This window comes from Anarhichas minor, unplaced genomic scaffold, assembly GCF_050575085.1.
Source record: "Anarhichas minor isolate MPS153535 unplaced genomic scaffold, ASM5057508v1 ptg000073l, whole genome shotgun sequence".
NCBI lineage: Eukaryota > Metazoa > Chordata > Actinopteri > Perciformes > Anarhichadidae > Anarhichas > Anarhichas minor.
In genome coordinates this window covers 908698-923294 of record NW_027466519.1, presented here as the reverse complement: position 1 = coordinate 923294, position 14597 = coordinate 908698, and the positions used below count along the sequence as shown (strand labels likewise).

General features: G+C 41.9%; 4 protein-coding genes across 4 annotated transcripts; 2 read left to right on the top strand and 2 right to left on the bottom strand.

The window, feature by feature from the left end:
* Positions 1 to 1191: 1191 nt before the first annotated feature.
* rnf170 (ring finger protein 170) lies at positions 1192 to 5122 on the bottom strand. The gene is made up of 7 exons (XM_076079632.1): positions 4898 to 5122; positions 4083 to 4248; positions 3829 to 3904; positions 3380 to 3494; positions 3099 to 3172; positions 2622 to 2753; positions 1192 to 2407 (listed from the first exon to the last, which is right to left on the bottom strand). The coding sequence occupies exons 2-7, from the start codon at positions 4220 to 4222 to the stop codon at positions 2138 to 2140; spliced, it is 807 nt and encodes a 268-aa protein (XP_075935747.1). The 5' UTR covers positions 4223 to 4248; positions 4898 to 5122; the 3' UTR covers positions 1192 to 2137.
* Positions 5123 to 5145: 23 nt separating this feature from the next.
* gpn3 (GPN-loop GTPase 3) lies at positions 5146 to 7822 on the top strand. The gene is made up of 8 exons (XM_076079631.1): positions 5146 to 5332; positions 5503 to 5611; positions 5994 to 6161; positions 6374 to 6498; positions 6646 to 6761; positions 7010 to 7106; positions 7188 to 7316; positions 7450 to 7822. Exons 1-8 carry the CDS (start codon positions 5285 to 5287, stop codon positions 7504 to 7506), a joined length of 849 nt encoding a protein of 282 aa, XP_075935746.1. The 5' UTR covers positions 5146 to 5284; the 3' UTR covers positions 7507 to 7822.
* Positions 7823 to 7882: 60 nt separating this feature from the next.
* Positions 7883 to 10979, top strand: arpc3 (actin related protein 2/3 complex, subunit 3). The gene is made up of 7 exons (XM_076079633.1): positions 7883 to 7997; positions 8368 to 8467; positions 8950 to 9026; positions 9493 to 9561; positions 9861 to 9987; positions 10365 to 10459; positions 10720 to 10979. The coding sequence occupies exons 1-7, from the start codon at positions 7992 to 7994 to the stop codon at positions 10780 to 10782; spliced, it is 537 nt and encodes a 178-aa protein (XP_075935748.1). The 5' UTR covers positions 7883 to 7991; the 3' UTR covers positions 10783 to 10979.
* Positions 10980 to 11682: 703 nt separating this feature from the next.
* Positions 11683 to 14357, bottom strand: LOC142935334 (ubiquitin-conjugating enzyme E2 G1-like). Its single transcript, XM_076079634.1, has 6 exons — positions 14147 to 14357; positions 13651 to 13753; positions 13466 to 13563; positions 12784 to 12962; positions 12534 to 12644; positions 11683 to 12396 (listed from the first exon to the last, which is right to left on the bottom strand). Exons 1-5 carry the CDS (start codon positions 14187 to 14189, stop codon positions 12558 to 12560), a joined length of 510 nt encoding a protein of 169 aa, XP_075935749.1. The 5' UTR covers positions 14190 to 14357; the 3' UTR covers positions 11683 to 12396; positions 12534 to 12557.
* Positions 14358 to 14597: the final 240 nt, after the last annotated feature.

The following is a 14597-nucleotide window of genomic DNA, read 5'->3' as shown; positions in this document are numbered from 1 at the left end:
GCATAAAGTAATTGCCGTGCAGACTACTTTGGCCCGAGGCCCTGTAGGTAACCCAGCCTTGCTTGTCAAAGAAAATGCATTCTGTGGGTGCAAAACTGGTAATGTCAGGTAGTGATCCCCAACCAAGCTAAATAGGGATGGTTGTGAGTGGATTACCAACATAGGAAAGCAGAAAACCAAAACCCTAAAATGGCATTCGTCTAATTCTTGCGAATTACTAGATCATTTTACATCTCCAGGTTTCTAAAATAACACCATAGACTTACAGCAAAAACGGAAGTGGCCTATGGTATTAATAGCTGTGTCGTCTACCTCCCCTTCATTGAGCAGTGTCAGACTCAAGTTTGGGAAAGTGCACAGCTGACTCCCTTCTGAAGGAAGATTGGGGGGCTGCGCTCAAAGACAAGTCTGTAACACTTGGACAGAATGGTCTGGAGCATCATATGACCACCAAACTCAATAGATGGTGATTGTCATGGCAAGTATCCTGACTGACACTTCATTATGGAATCCATCGAAGAGGACAATGATATTGTTTCATAGTCTCAGTCACATTGGAGCACTGACTCTTCCAGCAGCTACAGTATTTTCCCACATGGGTTAGACTCTCACCTGACCGGTTCTCTGCTGGAGATGAGCAGCAGCTTTTACAACACATGCTGCTTCTGTTTGGCTGTCAAAAACAAGAAGGGTGGAGGTTGCTCAAACACCCCATGAGACAAACTGGAAGACATGCTAATCAGTAAGGGCTGGGTAAAGGAATGACAAAGCTTGGCATGTGCCACACCTTAAAACATGACATTTCCAAGAGGGAACTGAAGCTGTCGATCACACTGAATGTATTTTACATTTCACTGTTAATCCGCCACATTAGCCCTAACCGCAGTATATTTCTTCTACTTCTCATGAACATGAAGGCCAGTGCTTGCTCAGCAAATAAGAGCCTCAAGAAGGCAAATGGCCTGGATACAGTTTCAGTCGCCACTCTGAAGCAGCCGTTTTCAGAGGATCAGGATTGGACTCGCAGTAACTTTAGGGTGCCAAGCAAAGCTTAACAGGTAAGCGGTCACAAGGTAAAAAGGTTGAGAACGAGAACTACATCTTTAGTGCGAGCCAGCAGAAGTGGCAAAATATCTACCAAAAAAACAAAACTGAATCACATATCGCATGTTAATTAATTTCACTTTGAGATATTGATAAACTTTTTTTAATTTACTAACAGGTTACAAATTAGGACACTGACGTTCCAAAACATTAAGTGATGAATCTGAAAAGCTTTGTGGTTCACCCATCGACTCCGAACACACAACTACCTTTAGGTGGCAAGGTAAGTTAACATTCATGACGTGAGCCTGTTTACATTCAACGTGACGAATAATTAATCCGATACCTTTGGTTTGCCTTCTTCTGATGATCAAAACACTACTTTTTACTGTCTTGAATAAAAATTGTCCAGTTGAAAAGTTACCACACACCAGTCTGGTTGTCCTGTGCATCCTCAGTTCATGTGGATACATGCAGAGAGGTTCAGATCTGAGCAATAAATGTAAACGGTTGGAAGCAAAAATGATTTTCTCACAAGCACAAAAAGCTGTCATCATGAATATGCATAGTCACAGGTTAATTAAATAAATGCAACATCAGTTTAATGGACCAAACCGGCTGCAATGGCCACAAGAAGATGGTTCTACAACAATCTCAATGCAGGCAGCCAACTTTAAATGCATATAATCAAGACAGTGCCGTTTATACAGTACACTCAAGACCACATTATGTTACAGTTGTCTTCATGCTCATTAACCAAATAACTGGCAATGCTGACACAGAGCTTGCTGTTAAGTGTTCAGTTAAGGGTGCCCGTCAAGTCATTTAATGGACCAAAACGATTCCACTGGCTTACCGCAGAGTCTAATAGGTCTTATGTAGGATTGTTGTTCCCCTTGATCTCATTCAATCTATGAAGCATTAATGGTGAATTATATCTACAGAGTGAATATTCACACCCCCTCTCCAGGCTTCAAAATAAACCTCTCGACTGTGTTCATTCATTCATTCCGTCTTTACAAGTCCACCTCAGATGCTGCGCTCACTCCTCCCGGAGCCCGCAGTGATGCAAGCCTCTCTTGTGAGTGAACCTCTAGCCGTTCAGTCTCTGTGTAACCACCTCTCTGTACATGATAGAGATGTACACAAAGAGGAGCAGGATCACAAAGAAATCGTCCATGAATCCCAGCAGACCGAAAAGGGCCTCGGGGAGGATGTCGAGCGGCGAGGCCAGGTAGGTGATTGCTCCCACGAGGCAGAGAAGTATCCGAATCCTGAACATCCAGAAGAGGCCACCCACAGAGAACATCTCCCTGAAGGCATGACGAAGCAGGGTGGGCACATCTCGCAGCCTGTCCATATACTGAGAAGACAGAGGGGACAAAATATGTTATGAGAAGTTCATCTGCGTACTAGTATCTCATACGTGTAGGGCCACAGATTATATAGTCTGGAGGGAAATTCATAAGAAACATCTCTTTATGTTTTTAACACTCAAAAGCTTTTAACATACTTGAATGACTTTTGTAACAAGTCATTTAAATATGAATATCGTATTGTCGCTGTGGTATACTCACAGATCTCGGCTGGCCTGAGAACCTGCGGTTGTAATCGATGATGTCCGTTAGTATCAGCTGAGGCTCTGCCGCCCCATCCTGGACCCTCTCAGGAGTGGTGTGCTCATGAAACAGTGGGAACAGCAACGTCACCTGGGCAAGGGGGAGGAAAACTTAGCACATGACAATACTCATGTAAAAAAATTAAATGTGTGCCGCACACCTACATGAATACAAATATTTGACTGAGGAGACAGTAACACTGTGTCCCCGCGATTTTGACAATAACTAACAGAAAACAATTACATTGAAAATGAAATATTTAAACCGGAGACAAACGTGAGTACAAGTCTTAAGAGATGAGAATTCAGCATTTATCTCTTTGGGTAAATTTGGAAGATAGCAATGTTAACAGCTATCCTGCAAGCCTGGTATCTAGAAATTGTAATTTGAAAGCTCAGGTTAATCATTCTACATCCAACATGTGTTACGTCTCACCATTTGCCTGCAGATGGGGCAGTTAATAGCACCCAGCCATGTGCCATACCTCCAGTATGCTACAATGCAGGATCCTATACAGGAAAAAAGACATCGCTTTACAACATGAACATAGCATAAGTACAAATAATATAACTAAAACTATTATTTTTTACTTTTGCAACTGGATTCCATAGTCATCGGGACTTCTGTGTATTATCTAAAGATATGCCAGCATGTGCTAACAGAATACAGCTACGTAAACAAGTAGTACATTACTAGAAACTGTACAACTGTCCTACCACAGAAAAGGTGTCCACAGTTGGTTTCCACAGGCAGAACGGCCTGCTGTAAGCACACAGGACAAGACATGTCTGTGTAGTACTGCTGCCTGGCCTCCGCCTGAGGATTTTCATCCTGACAAAAAAAAAAAAAAAAAATCAAATGCATAAAAATCAAAAACACATATGAAAGCTGAATATGTGAGTCGTCATGGAGCACACAATTTTGAAATGCATCTCCTGACTGAAAAAAATACGTTAAACAAATGTATGAAAAATAAAAAAAAAACAGTCATCAATCCGGCAAAACCATACAGGGTAAGACCTTATTCTCTAGCTGCAAAATTGAGTAAAAATGTCATTGAAATGTGTAGAACTTAAATAAGAAGTGTATCTCATGGATTTGAATGTTTGTCTGCTTTGTTAACCATATATTGGCGGAGAGGCTAGCGTTGCGTGTGCCTGCGTACCTGCTCGGTTTGGAGCTGTTGTCGGACGGCTCGAACGTGCTCCTGATTCTCTGGATGAATGTTCTGCGAATCTTGTCTGCAAGAAGGTGGAAAAGGCAGACATTATAGACACATAACAGCACATAGAGCTATGCACACCGACGAGACAAGTTTCACTTGAATTATTTGGAAAGGTGACACACACACCTGGCAAAGAAAAGGCTAAACTAAAGCTTGCCGTACAGGCCACTTTAATTTGAATTATTTTAATTTACCTGCAGAGTAAAGTGAGGATGCCTGCAAGGAAGGTGATGCTTAGCACCACAACAAATAAGACCTGGTTGCTAATGCCTTCAATGAGCGTATCCTCATCCTGGATCAGGTAGTCCAAGTCCTCACATTGACTGTCCTCCATCACCCACACTCATAGCCCTACAAACACTGCAAAACAAAGAGAGGCACAACAAAAAGAAAGAGGTTAGCATTTCTCTGGACAGTCTTCTGTTTCTGATCCTTATCTATCGAAGAGTAAAAGAAAACATTGTGCATTAATAATACAACGTTACTGAAGTATCGCGATGTCTAATGCTGTAAGTAGTAGTAACATTCTTTATCTAGGGAAGCCGTTGTTGTTTACTTTCCTGAGATTATCAGCTAGCACTGTCTGCCTTAAGCTTACAATTAGTCACTGTAGTCGCACTGCTAGCTACGTTTAGCGTTAGCGTAGAGTAGCCACGATTTGCTCATAACACGTTGTAATAAATAAATACTGCTAACGCTGATAGCCAACGTTTGAAAGCACAGCCACAGCTGGACAGTAGCGTTGGCTAGTTATTATTACACACCAAAGAGAGACAAATGGCTGGTCTTCTAAATCCGAGCTCAACCTGTGAAGTGTCGCTCGTAGTTAAATCATAGCTTAACGCTACGCTGCTGCCTGGTTAAACCGACGCTTAACTTGGGTCTAAACACTGCGGTTAGCAGCTAAAGAGTCAACGTATAACACAAGAGCACAATCGAGCAAATAAAGTCTACGTGACCTGCGAGGGTGCAATATATGAGTGCAAGACGGAGTGTGACGAGGACCTACCAATGAGTACTGTTATCGAGACATTGTCTTTTAGCTAGCTAGTAGCAGCACCGTTGCCGAGACTGTGGTGTATAAGAAGACGGTTTGGTAACGAGTTTTGTTTTGCAGCAGTTTTGGTTTGTATATAAGAAGCAGGTTTGCAGCAGTCCTGCACGCTGGTGTCAGTTTGTTGCTTCCTCCTCCTCTTCGCCCTCTTCTTCTTCTGCTCTTATCAACGTCTCTAGTCGTACTGTCTATAGCCAGTAGGTGGCAGTAGTGAGTCTTACGACCGGTGTGCATGTCCCTGAAGAAGAAGAAGTACTCAGGCATCAGTACACAACATAGCTAGCTACAGTTAGCGAAAAAAAGCTATTTAACTTGACCACAACACCTTCTCATTGAGGCAAAATGCCTCGTTACGCGCAGCTAGTGATGGGCCCGGCGGGTAGCGGTAAGGTAAGTCATCAGTCCTTTGGTCACACGTGCTGAAATGCCTTGTTATGCTACGCGGCTAAAGCGATGTGCTATGGCATGAGGCTGTGTTATCACCACATCCACATAGATCAAGTTGAAGTTGTGTCTGCCTTTTCATTTTGTCATTGTTGGAGTTTTATTTGTCATTTCAGAGTACCTACTGCTCCACCATGGTCCAGCATTTAGGGTCCCTTAACCGCTCAGCTCATGTGGTCAATCTGGACCCAGCAGCTGAGCACTTTGACTACCCTGTCATGGCAGGTGAATACAGCATGTTTTATAACATTATTACATTACAAAGAGAACATCTTAGCCGGATGTAACCCAGAACAAAGGGGTTACACAATAAAGACACAACTGGAAGAAGAGATTCAAGAGTTAGGTTAATTTATTACATGCACATATTGGGTTTAGATTGTTTTTTAGGGCTAACCAAGCTTTACAGTGAAAACATTGAGATGTGGCTTAATAATGTTCAATCTTAACAAGACAAAAGAAGTACAAAACAATACCACAGCACAATGTTATGACATGTATGTCGTGATTCACACGCTAATATTTGTTACTTGCTATTACATTTAGTACACTTACAGCAGGTGCTCTTTCGTTCGACCCGACAATCTCACTGTTTCTGTGTCCGCAGACATCCGTGAGCTCATCCAGGTGGATGACGTCATGGAGGACCCTTCTCTCAGATTTGGCCCGAACGGAGGCCTGGTCTTCTGCATGGAGTACTTCGCCAACAACTTTGACTGGCTAGACGAGAGCCTGGGTCATGTAGAAGATGACTACATACTGTTCGACTGCCCAGGTAAATATCTTGGCAAGACGCATGCTGAAGCCAGAGCAAGGTGGATTTACCCACTTTGTTTGTGCCGGCCCAGTATGTTAAGAGTTGAAAGTAAATGGTGGGGAGATGGGATGACATGTGATTATGAATTACTGTCAGCACTGTATAGATACAGCATTGGAGCTATGTTTTTACAGCTCTAGCACAGTTTTGACATGTGGCTTCTTTCGCAGGTCAGATTGAACTTTATACACACCTCCCTGTAATGAAGCAGCTGGTGGAGCAGCTCCAGCAGCGGGAGTTTCGGGTGTGTGGGGTCTTTCTGGTAGACTCCCAGTTCATGGTGGAGTCTTTTAAGGTAACAGGCAATCTCTTTGAGTGGCTTCATCTGTTCATTTGGTTCCCGTTTGTGCCTGAACACACCTTATTTCTGCACTGGGGTGCACTTAATGTGGTAATGAAAGCAAACATGGAGTCTCACATCTTCCCTCCTCTCCACATACAGTTCATCTCAGGGGTCATTGCCGCCCTGAGTGCCATGGTGTTATTAGAGATCCCTCAAATCAACATCATGACGAAAATGGACTTGCTTAGTCCCAAAGCCAAGAAGGAGATTGAGAAGTAAGCGATATAAGAGTACAGAACAACACTGCTATGTGTCTTCAGTTCACGTGAAACTTCACTAATGATTACCCTTAATGTTGGAACTAAGGCACTAATATATTAAGGGTTATCGTGACTTAAATGTTACTTTTATAAAATTGTCCGAACCTAATTTTTTCAAAACTTAAAGCTATTAAAAAAGAAAAGTTTACAAGTTTTTCACGTGGAAGCAGCATTCATTGTGTTTTGCTTTGTTTTTCCACTAGATACCTGGACCCAGACATGTACTCAATGATGGAAGATAACTCAGATAACATCAGAAGCAAAAAGTTCAAGAATCTGACTAAAGCCATCTGTGGTCTGGTAAGTGAAAGCCTTAATATTAATACTGCATTCAATTTTGGATCAGAATTTTAAAATGTTTCTTTATGTCTGTGTGTCCAGGTTGATGACTACAGTATGGTGAGATTCCTGCCTTTTGACCGCACAGATGAGGAAGGTATGAACATAGTACTGCAAAATATTGACTTCTCAATACAGTATGGAGAGGACCTGGAATTTAAGGAGCCAAAGGTGAAGAAACAAACAAAACACAATGAAATATAATTTGAAAATGTGGTGTAAAGCAATTACAATGCATGTAGCCATTATTGTAATATTATTTACTATTCATTTGTTTTTATTCCCATCCTTACCTTTTCTACAGGAGCCTGATGAAGATCCTGATGACCTAAATTATGATGAGGCTTTTCGAGACAGCTGAGGAGTAGAGTGACTCCAGGAATTCTGCAAAAAACAGACTTGAGCTGGATACACTATATCAACTCCAGATGGAGAATAGCATGGAACTGCAAGGGCAACAAGAAATGGACACGTGTAGAGAAAGGACTGACAGAAGATCATGAATACCTTGTATCGTTTATGCTCATATGTTTTTGTTGCTGTCCTTTTTGAAGATATTTGGGATTTTAACCCATACATGTTTCATTATTTCAGGGCCATGTTTAATTTTAAAGAGTCGTTGGTAAATACCTTTATTAATGCTATATTTTTAAAATAAAATATTACATAAAACTTGACTTCCTGTGTGAAAACAAACTGGTGTTCTAGCGCCGCCGTGTGGACGGTACGCTACATGACACGTGGCCACTTCCTGTAAAGCTGAAGGGTGGGACAGGCGGAAGCTGGGTCCTGCCGTGCTAGTATTTTTCTCTCGCTGTGCAGTTGGACTGGTATTTATCACTCAACATGCCGGTGAGTACATTCTACACGATTATTGACCAGCAGAAGCTTCCAATGTGCGGCGTCGAGCAAACATAAATGCATATAAACTCCACTGGTTGACACAAGGGCCTCCGAGGGAACGTTAGCTGTGATGACAAGTCTCGTGAGCTAGCTATGTTAGCATTTGCTCGCGATGAAGTGATGTTTGTACATGTCAGATATCTTAAATTCTCCGTTGTGGAAATCTTTGTTTAGTGTCTAGTGTCACACTGGTATCGTGATAGCATAGCCCTTGCGGATGGAGCTGTAGCTGAAATCTCACTCATGCTAACTGCCAGAAATGTAACCTGGTAAATATAACTAAAGCAACTTCTTCTTCTCTCTTTTCTTTTTTGTTAAGGCGTATCACTCAGGGCTGATGGTCCCCGACACCAGGCTGGTGGGGAACATGGCTTTGCTTCCTCTTAAAACCCAGTTCAAGGGACCTGCTCGAGGAGACGGTAAGGCTGTACAGTCATACTAATCAACACAAATATTACAGAAACACACGCTGAGTTTAGTTTGTACGTTATTGAGTTTGTTACCTTGTTGTGACACGTTCCTGATGCACGGATTAGCTTCACCTCCATATATGGCCTGAGGAGTTCAACTTCTTCATTCGTGTCTTTTGACGCTCCGTTTCCAGCTCGTCGGTGTCTGTGGTGGGCTCATGAATTGATGTTCACCATAGATAAATAATCAGTGCCAAGTTATGCCACATGTCAGGAAATTCTTGGTCTCTTAAAGTAGTTTGTCATCACAAATCCAAAATAGAGCTTTACCACATATCAAAAAAGGAAGTGTGCTGCCCGAAACAGGAAATGACTCTCTGCATTGATAAACATAGTTTGACAACACTTGTTAAATGTAAATTCTCTAATTCATCATTATGAATTGATTTGAGAGCCTTTTTATTCACCGATGCCTCTTTTTTCCATTTCAGGTATAGAGTCGGACATCATTGACGAGGCCATCTACTACTTCAAGGCCAATGTTTTCTTTAAGAACTACGAAATCAAGGTAAGTCATGTACTGTCACTTGTATTGGCAGCTTGCATTTATCCCTCATCTAAGGTGACCGAAGATGAGAAACATTAACTAATTTGTGTACACAAACCTTCAGAACCGTGTTGCTTGCAGATATCCGACAGAGCTAAATCAAACCACAAAGTTTTAAATTGTTTTGACAGCGAGGAACAAGTATGTACCTCACCAGTAGGCTGTTGCTCTCTGTTCTCTCTTCCGTCTCTCTCGGCCTTGTACCAGCTGGGCATGTTGATTCTTCAACATGCCCCAACTTGCTTCTTCAACATGCCCCAACTTGCTTCTTCCTGTTCCCCTTCAGCAATGCATATTTGCTCTGGATTTAAACTGAGTTACCTTTTTACTGTTCAGACCTGGCTGGAACTGTACTCATTTTAATAACATTCATACTTTTAGAAAAGATACTTATTTTGTTTGTGTGTGCTGTTGTTGTTGTTTTCAGAATGAGGCGGACAGGACGCTGATCTATGTCACACTGTACATCTCTGAATGCCTGAAGAGGCTACAGAAGGTAAATTGCATATTTTTTTATATATAGAGTTTATAGTGGTGAAAATCTACACTGTACCCTTGTTTCATAATACTAGCAGCAACAATTTAAAGCAGTGTGTTAGTCAGGGTTCTCAGCCAAAGGCTAAAGATCTACCAAAGGGATTTTAAGGAGTCATTAAATTAGAAGAATGTATTGTTTTCTTTACACACAGGGAGGAGGAATTAGCTGCTTCAATGCCTGTTGAAATGGGTGTTACTTCCTTCAGACAGGTGACTGATCTAACCCTTTGCATTGGTGTGTTTGGTTGCGGTTTACAGTGCAGCTCCAGGAGCCAGGGAGAGAAGGAGATGTACACTCTGGGCATCACTAACTTCCCCATTCCTGGAGAACCTGGCTTCCCTCTCAATGCTATGTATGTTAAACCTGCAAACAAGCAAGAGGACGGTAAGAAACCAGCACAATCAACCAGGTCTTCTGTTGTGTCACTTCCCTGTTCTCCAGTATAGAGACAGTACCCTTGTACCCTTCTCATATTTAATTTAACCCCGTCTGAAGTAATATCAATCCAAAAATAGCAATGTTGACCAGAGCCCCATCATCTTTAAATATCTGAGGTTTGAAGTGCTGTATCATGCTTGTGTGGTGTCGCTCAACCTTGTTCCTATACAGTCAACAATTAGATCCTACGGTTCTCTTTCCCAGTTTTGATGTATTAGTAACAAATTAAATGCTTTGTTATCGTGTGACATTTCTCCGTAGTAGTAGTAATAGTAGTAGTAGTAGTAGTGTGATGATAATACTGGCTGCGCAACCTTTTCCAGAGACTATGAGGGCGTACCTCCAGCAGATCCGCCAGGAGACCGGCTTGAGGCTATGTGATCGCGTGTTTGATCCCCAGACAGACAAACCCAGCAAGGTGAGTCCAGTATTACACCACAGCTTTAAATGCACATTGTTATACGAGGGGAGGGCAATATAGGAAAGCTATAGCTGTTCCTCAAGGCTCAACATCAGCCTGTGAGTACATCCAGATGTGGTTGGAGCATTTATATAGCACATCCATTGTATCAATATGCATATTGAGTAATAATCTGTAGCCTGTTTTGCCCCAGGTACTTTGAGTGCATGAGCTTCAGATACTTTTCTTAACATATGTTTTTTTTCTTCTCTTTCCAGTGGTGGGTGTGCTTTGTCAAAAGGCAGTTCATGAACAAAAGTCTGTCTGCTCCTGGACAGTGAGCGACTCAGGACTCAGTTTCTGTTCTACACCTGCAAGATGGAAGGGTTTTTCTTTGGGGTGGGGGGGGGGGGTCTGTGTCTGCATTGCTAAAATGATTTTATAATCTTTGACTTTAAGGATATGTCTTCACTTGTTTGGATGTTGACCATATTGAGCTGGTGCTTAATTCAATAAAGCAATCATGGAGATTGGAAAATGATGTGGTACTGTGTTCTCTTTATATTGCACCTCACATTTAAAACAGTGCCCATATTCGCTGAGTCGTGATTAATAGTAGCTCTGAATGAAGTTAAATCTGCAAAGTTAGATTTTAGTGAACTGATGAAGATGTATAAATATTTCACCAATCACTCACATGTCCACAATAAGGTTTATTACTAGTTTTCACAATGTAAAGTTCTTTAAGTGGGTGCCACTCCATACCTGTTGTTCAAATGATGTCCATACTAAGCATACAAATTGCAGTTATTACTGTATTCAGTCCCTTGATCATCAGATCATGTTGGTATAAGCCTTTACTACAGTAGACATTCTGACTTTTAATAGTAGAAAAAGAAAGTGACATTAAAGTGGCTAAATTCTGTACAAGTGCCTCTGTTAAAAAAAAAAATATATATATACAGTGAAATTGAGTAGAACCAGGACCCTGAAACTGGAGCAGCTAAATGGAATTCAGCCACTATTAATTTCATTATATAGACCTGTGCATCTCAGAATGTCTTCTGTAAAAAGGCCTATTTAAGCACTACTGTACAATAACATACCGCCTCTCCCTTAGGCACGGTGAATGCATTTTCTCTGTACACATGCAGTGTTCAAAAGAGTATTGACAGTTTATCAAAGCAACGACAAACGCCCATTATATTTACACGAGTAAAAAAAACAAACAAAGCAGCATGTTTGTTAAAATATATATATTTATTGGTGTATTCTCTTTGGATTCTAAACAGGCCTTCAGTTGCAGTCCTTATTGAAGATGCGTTTCCTTTGCTGGCAGTCAACGTTAAGGCAGCGCTGGGTGAGAAGTTTGCCCGTCAGGGAGGAGGAGGACCACTTTCTCTGCAGAACACTTGGGGTGTGCAGGGAAATGAGAGCCAGTGTGACTGCAAATACTGCAAAATTGCATATTTGATTAAAATAGCTGTGGACTGGATGGCTCAGTGTGGCAGGTTGAAAATAAAACAACAAAAAAACCTCCATAAACAGATGATATGCTATCTTAAAACAGCCTCACTCTAAATAAATAGGTCAATATAAATGTAAACTAAATAACATGCATTTATCAAAAGGGGATTTCTCCTCAAATCTGACGAGTATGTACATGAGAGAAAGTCTCCGGCTGTATCATTAATCTTCCTGTGAGTGAAACGTGGATGCTTGACCAGAAAGTGTCTGGTGCAATTGATGGTGGAAATGTTGTACTTTTGACAGCCTCTGCCATTCAGCATAATTCATAAATATCAACCCTCAAACTGCAAGAAAACAAATTAGTAGAGAGATAGGGGTCTTTAAACTTTTCCTGCGAGTCTTTTTCTTGTTTGGGTGACTAGCCGAGGGCCCCGTGGTCATCTAGCCAACTTAACTAGTTGTCAAATCCCCTGTGCAGTTCCAATCTGAAACAAAAATTAACATCTAGGTTTGTTGTGTAAACCTACGGCACCATGCATGTATGGTTGTCACAAGGAAAGACATCGCCTCGATAAGCAGTAACTTAGCACTGCGATGAATGCCGCCAGCTGGTGGTACTTACTGTGTTGATGGCTGCAGTCAGGCCTTAGTCGTAAGCCATCTCTTGACTCCTCCGCACACAGCGTGCCACCTTTTTCTTAAAAACTCCTTTAGGATCCTCCCGCCACTCTTTCTGCAGGATACAACACAAACTCTCATCAACCTTAGTGCGACCGTGACTTCCCCTCGTCCTTTCTTTCTACCTAATTCTTGGCCAACACATTTTGAACAAAAAGGTTCCAACAGAGCTGAACATTAAATGTTTTACTTACAGCTGCGTCTACGTTGGCAGGAGAGTCTCCATTGGGGTCCGCCAACATGGAGATAACGCTGATCATGATGGTCTCAACTGTATGGATGGGCAGCCAGCGCTCCTCGGGCTTCTCATAGCCGTACTTGTCCTCGCCAGGTTCGTGCAGGATGGAGATGCAGACGTCTCCATTTTTTGCCACTGGTAGAAAAACAGGAACACACACACAGAGATTACCGACACGTCGGGCTGCGCGATAATTCAATTTGACAATTTTATCGTCTTTCAATGGACTCATGTCGCTCACGGGAATACCCCAGTGTAGTTAAATCAAACTATTGTCTTAACCGGATTAATGTGCATGCATGTAGTTCTTAATTCAATTTAAAAATACCGATAACTGGATTGTAGATTTTGGCCATATTGCCCGGCCTTACCGACACGTTTGTACTAAAGCAGAAGATCAGGTTCCATGCTGCAGCTCTGCACTCGGCAAAAGTCAAACCCAACAGATTGAATTACAGTTACAGTAAGAGACTCTCGTCGAGGCATCTCTACCATAAATAATATCGTAATACCATTACCACTAATACACTCACAGCAACTAGTAGCCGCTGTTTGCATATTAAAATACCAACACAGAGTATGTAGTCCATTCCCCTGAAATGAGGCCATTTACGGCTATATTTCTAGTTAGTTCTTACCATTTGGATGCCAGATTTCTGTGACGAACTTCATCTTGGGAGGCCTCAGAGGATAGTCACGGGGGAAGGTTAAGGCGACTTTGAAGAAACCTCCTTCACTACAAATCACAAAGAGGATGGTGTTAATATCTATAATAGAGGGAATATGAGGGAAAGTAAGTCCACTGGTTAGTGATTTCTCTCACAATAACGTGTCTTGAGGTCCAATGACCACCACTTCCCACTGATAGATGTCATCGTCATCTACGAGACCCGCAGAAAAGCCTTCCACCGGGTTCTTGTTGAGCTCTGAAAATGCAAAGTCACAATTAGACTGATGCATTGTTATCTTAAACTGTTTGACATCAAGGTTTATCAACACGAGTAGTAAGCTGATCAAATTAGCCGATATACTGAAAAGACACCTAGCAATGCTTAGCTGGTAGCTGAATATCCAAGCACGCGCAGTAGTGATTTTGAAATCCCTTCTCTGGCTATTGAGCAACAACTAGCCTTAGTCATAGCCTCTCTAACAGCTGTCTGGTACGCTTGTCTGTAACGTTACACGTGCGTGCCACCAGCTGTATATGTACCTAAGAACACAAGCTAATCAAACAACACGTTCACGAATGAACTAATGGTGTGACTGTAACGTCATGTACAGTTGAAATAAGGTCCGGTAGCGCCAGTGAGCGAACTTACCTGCTAATTGTTTACGTAACAACAACGAGGAACGTTCCGTCATTTTACAGCTACAACGTTATATTTCCCGACTCAGTCACTTGTATCGATCAACGCCAACTAACTGTCAAACCGTCAACACGGTTAAATTCAACATTGGGCAGAGAATGAAGCTAACACCGTCCACGTTTTCTCTATTGCCTCTGTGGTCAAGACCGATAAATAACATGAGCCGAAAAAAAAAAAAATGGTGATATAGCATGGAGGTATTAATCCCTTTGTATAGCCTGTCAGGCAGGCCTTTCTTCCAGGGTTTGTTTGGTCCTCTATGAGTTTCACCGATTGATTCTGACTTAATGTCACACAAAGGGTCATGGATGATACACACAGCAGTTCATTTTGGCAAATTATTTAGAAGTTATTGCTCACACAGCGTAGAATGTGCCGCCTCTCAAGTAAATCTCAGGGCATA

Bases quoted from the DNA above. Each gene is read 5' to 3' on its own strand.
- arpc3 (XM_076079633.1), top strand. The intron at 9,562-9,860 runs GTAAATTGCATA...TGCGGTTTACAG, and splicing joins GCCTGAAGAGGCTACAGAAG to TGCAGCTCCAGGAGCCAGGG. The intron at 10,460-10,719 runs GTGAGTCCAGTA...TTCTCTTTCCAG, and splicing joins AGACAGACAAACCCAGCAAG to TGGTGGGTGTGCTTTGTCAA.
- gpn3 (XM_076079631.1), top strand. From the start codon at position 5,285: ATGCCTCGTTACGCGCAGCTAGTGATGGGCCCGGCGGGTAGCGGTAAG. The intron at 5,333-5,502 runs GTAAGTCATCAG...TTGTCATTTCAG, and splicing joins GCCCGGCGGGTAGCGGTAAG to AGTACCTACTGCTCCACCAT. The intron at 6,162-6,373 runs GTAAATATCTTG...CTTCTTTCGCAG, and splicing joins CATACTGTTCGACTGCCCAG to GTCAGATTGAACTTTATACA.
- LOC142935334 (XM_076079634.1), bottom strand. From the start codon at position 14,189: ATGACGGAACGTTCCTCGTTGTTGTTACGTAAACAATTAGCAG. The intron at 13,754-14,146 runs GTAAGTTCGCTC...TTGCATTTTCAG, and splicing joins GTTACGTAAACAATTAGCAG to AGCTCAACAAGAACCCGGTG. The intron at 13,564-13,650 runs GTGAGAGAAATC...TGTGATTTGTAG, and splicing joins GGACCTCAAGACACGTTATT to TGAAGGAGGTTTCTTCAAAG.
- rnf170 (XM_076079632.1), bottom strand. From the start codon at position 4,222: ATGGAGGACAGTCAATGTGAGGACTTGGACTACCTGATCCAGGATGAG. The intron at 3,905-4,082 runs GTAAATTAAAAT...ACCTTCTTGCAG, and splicing joins ATCCTCACTTTACTCTGCAG to ACAAGATTCGCAGAACATTC. The intron at 3,173-3,379 runs GTAGGACAGTTG...TTTCCTGTATAG, and splicing joins CTGTGGACACCTTTTCTGTG to GATCCTGCATTGTAGCATAC.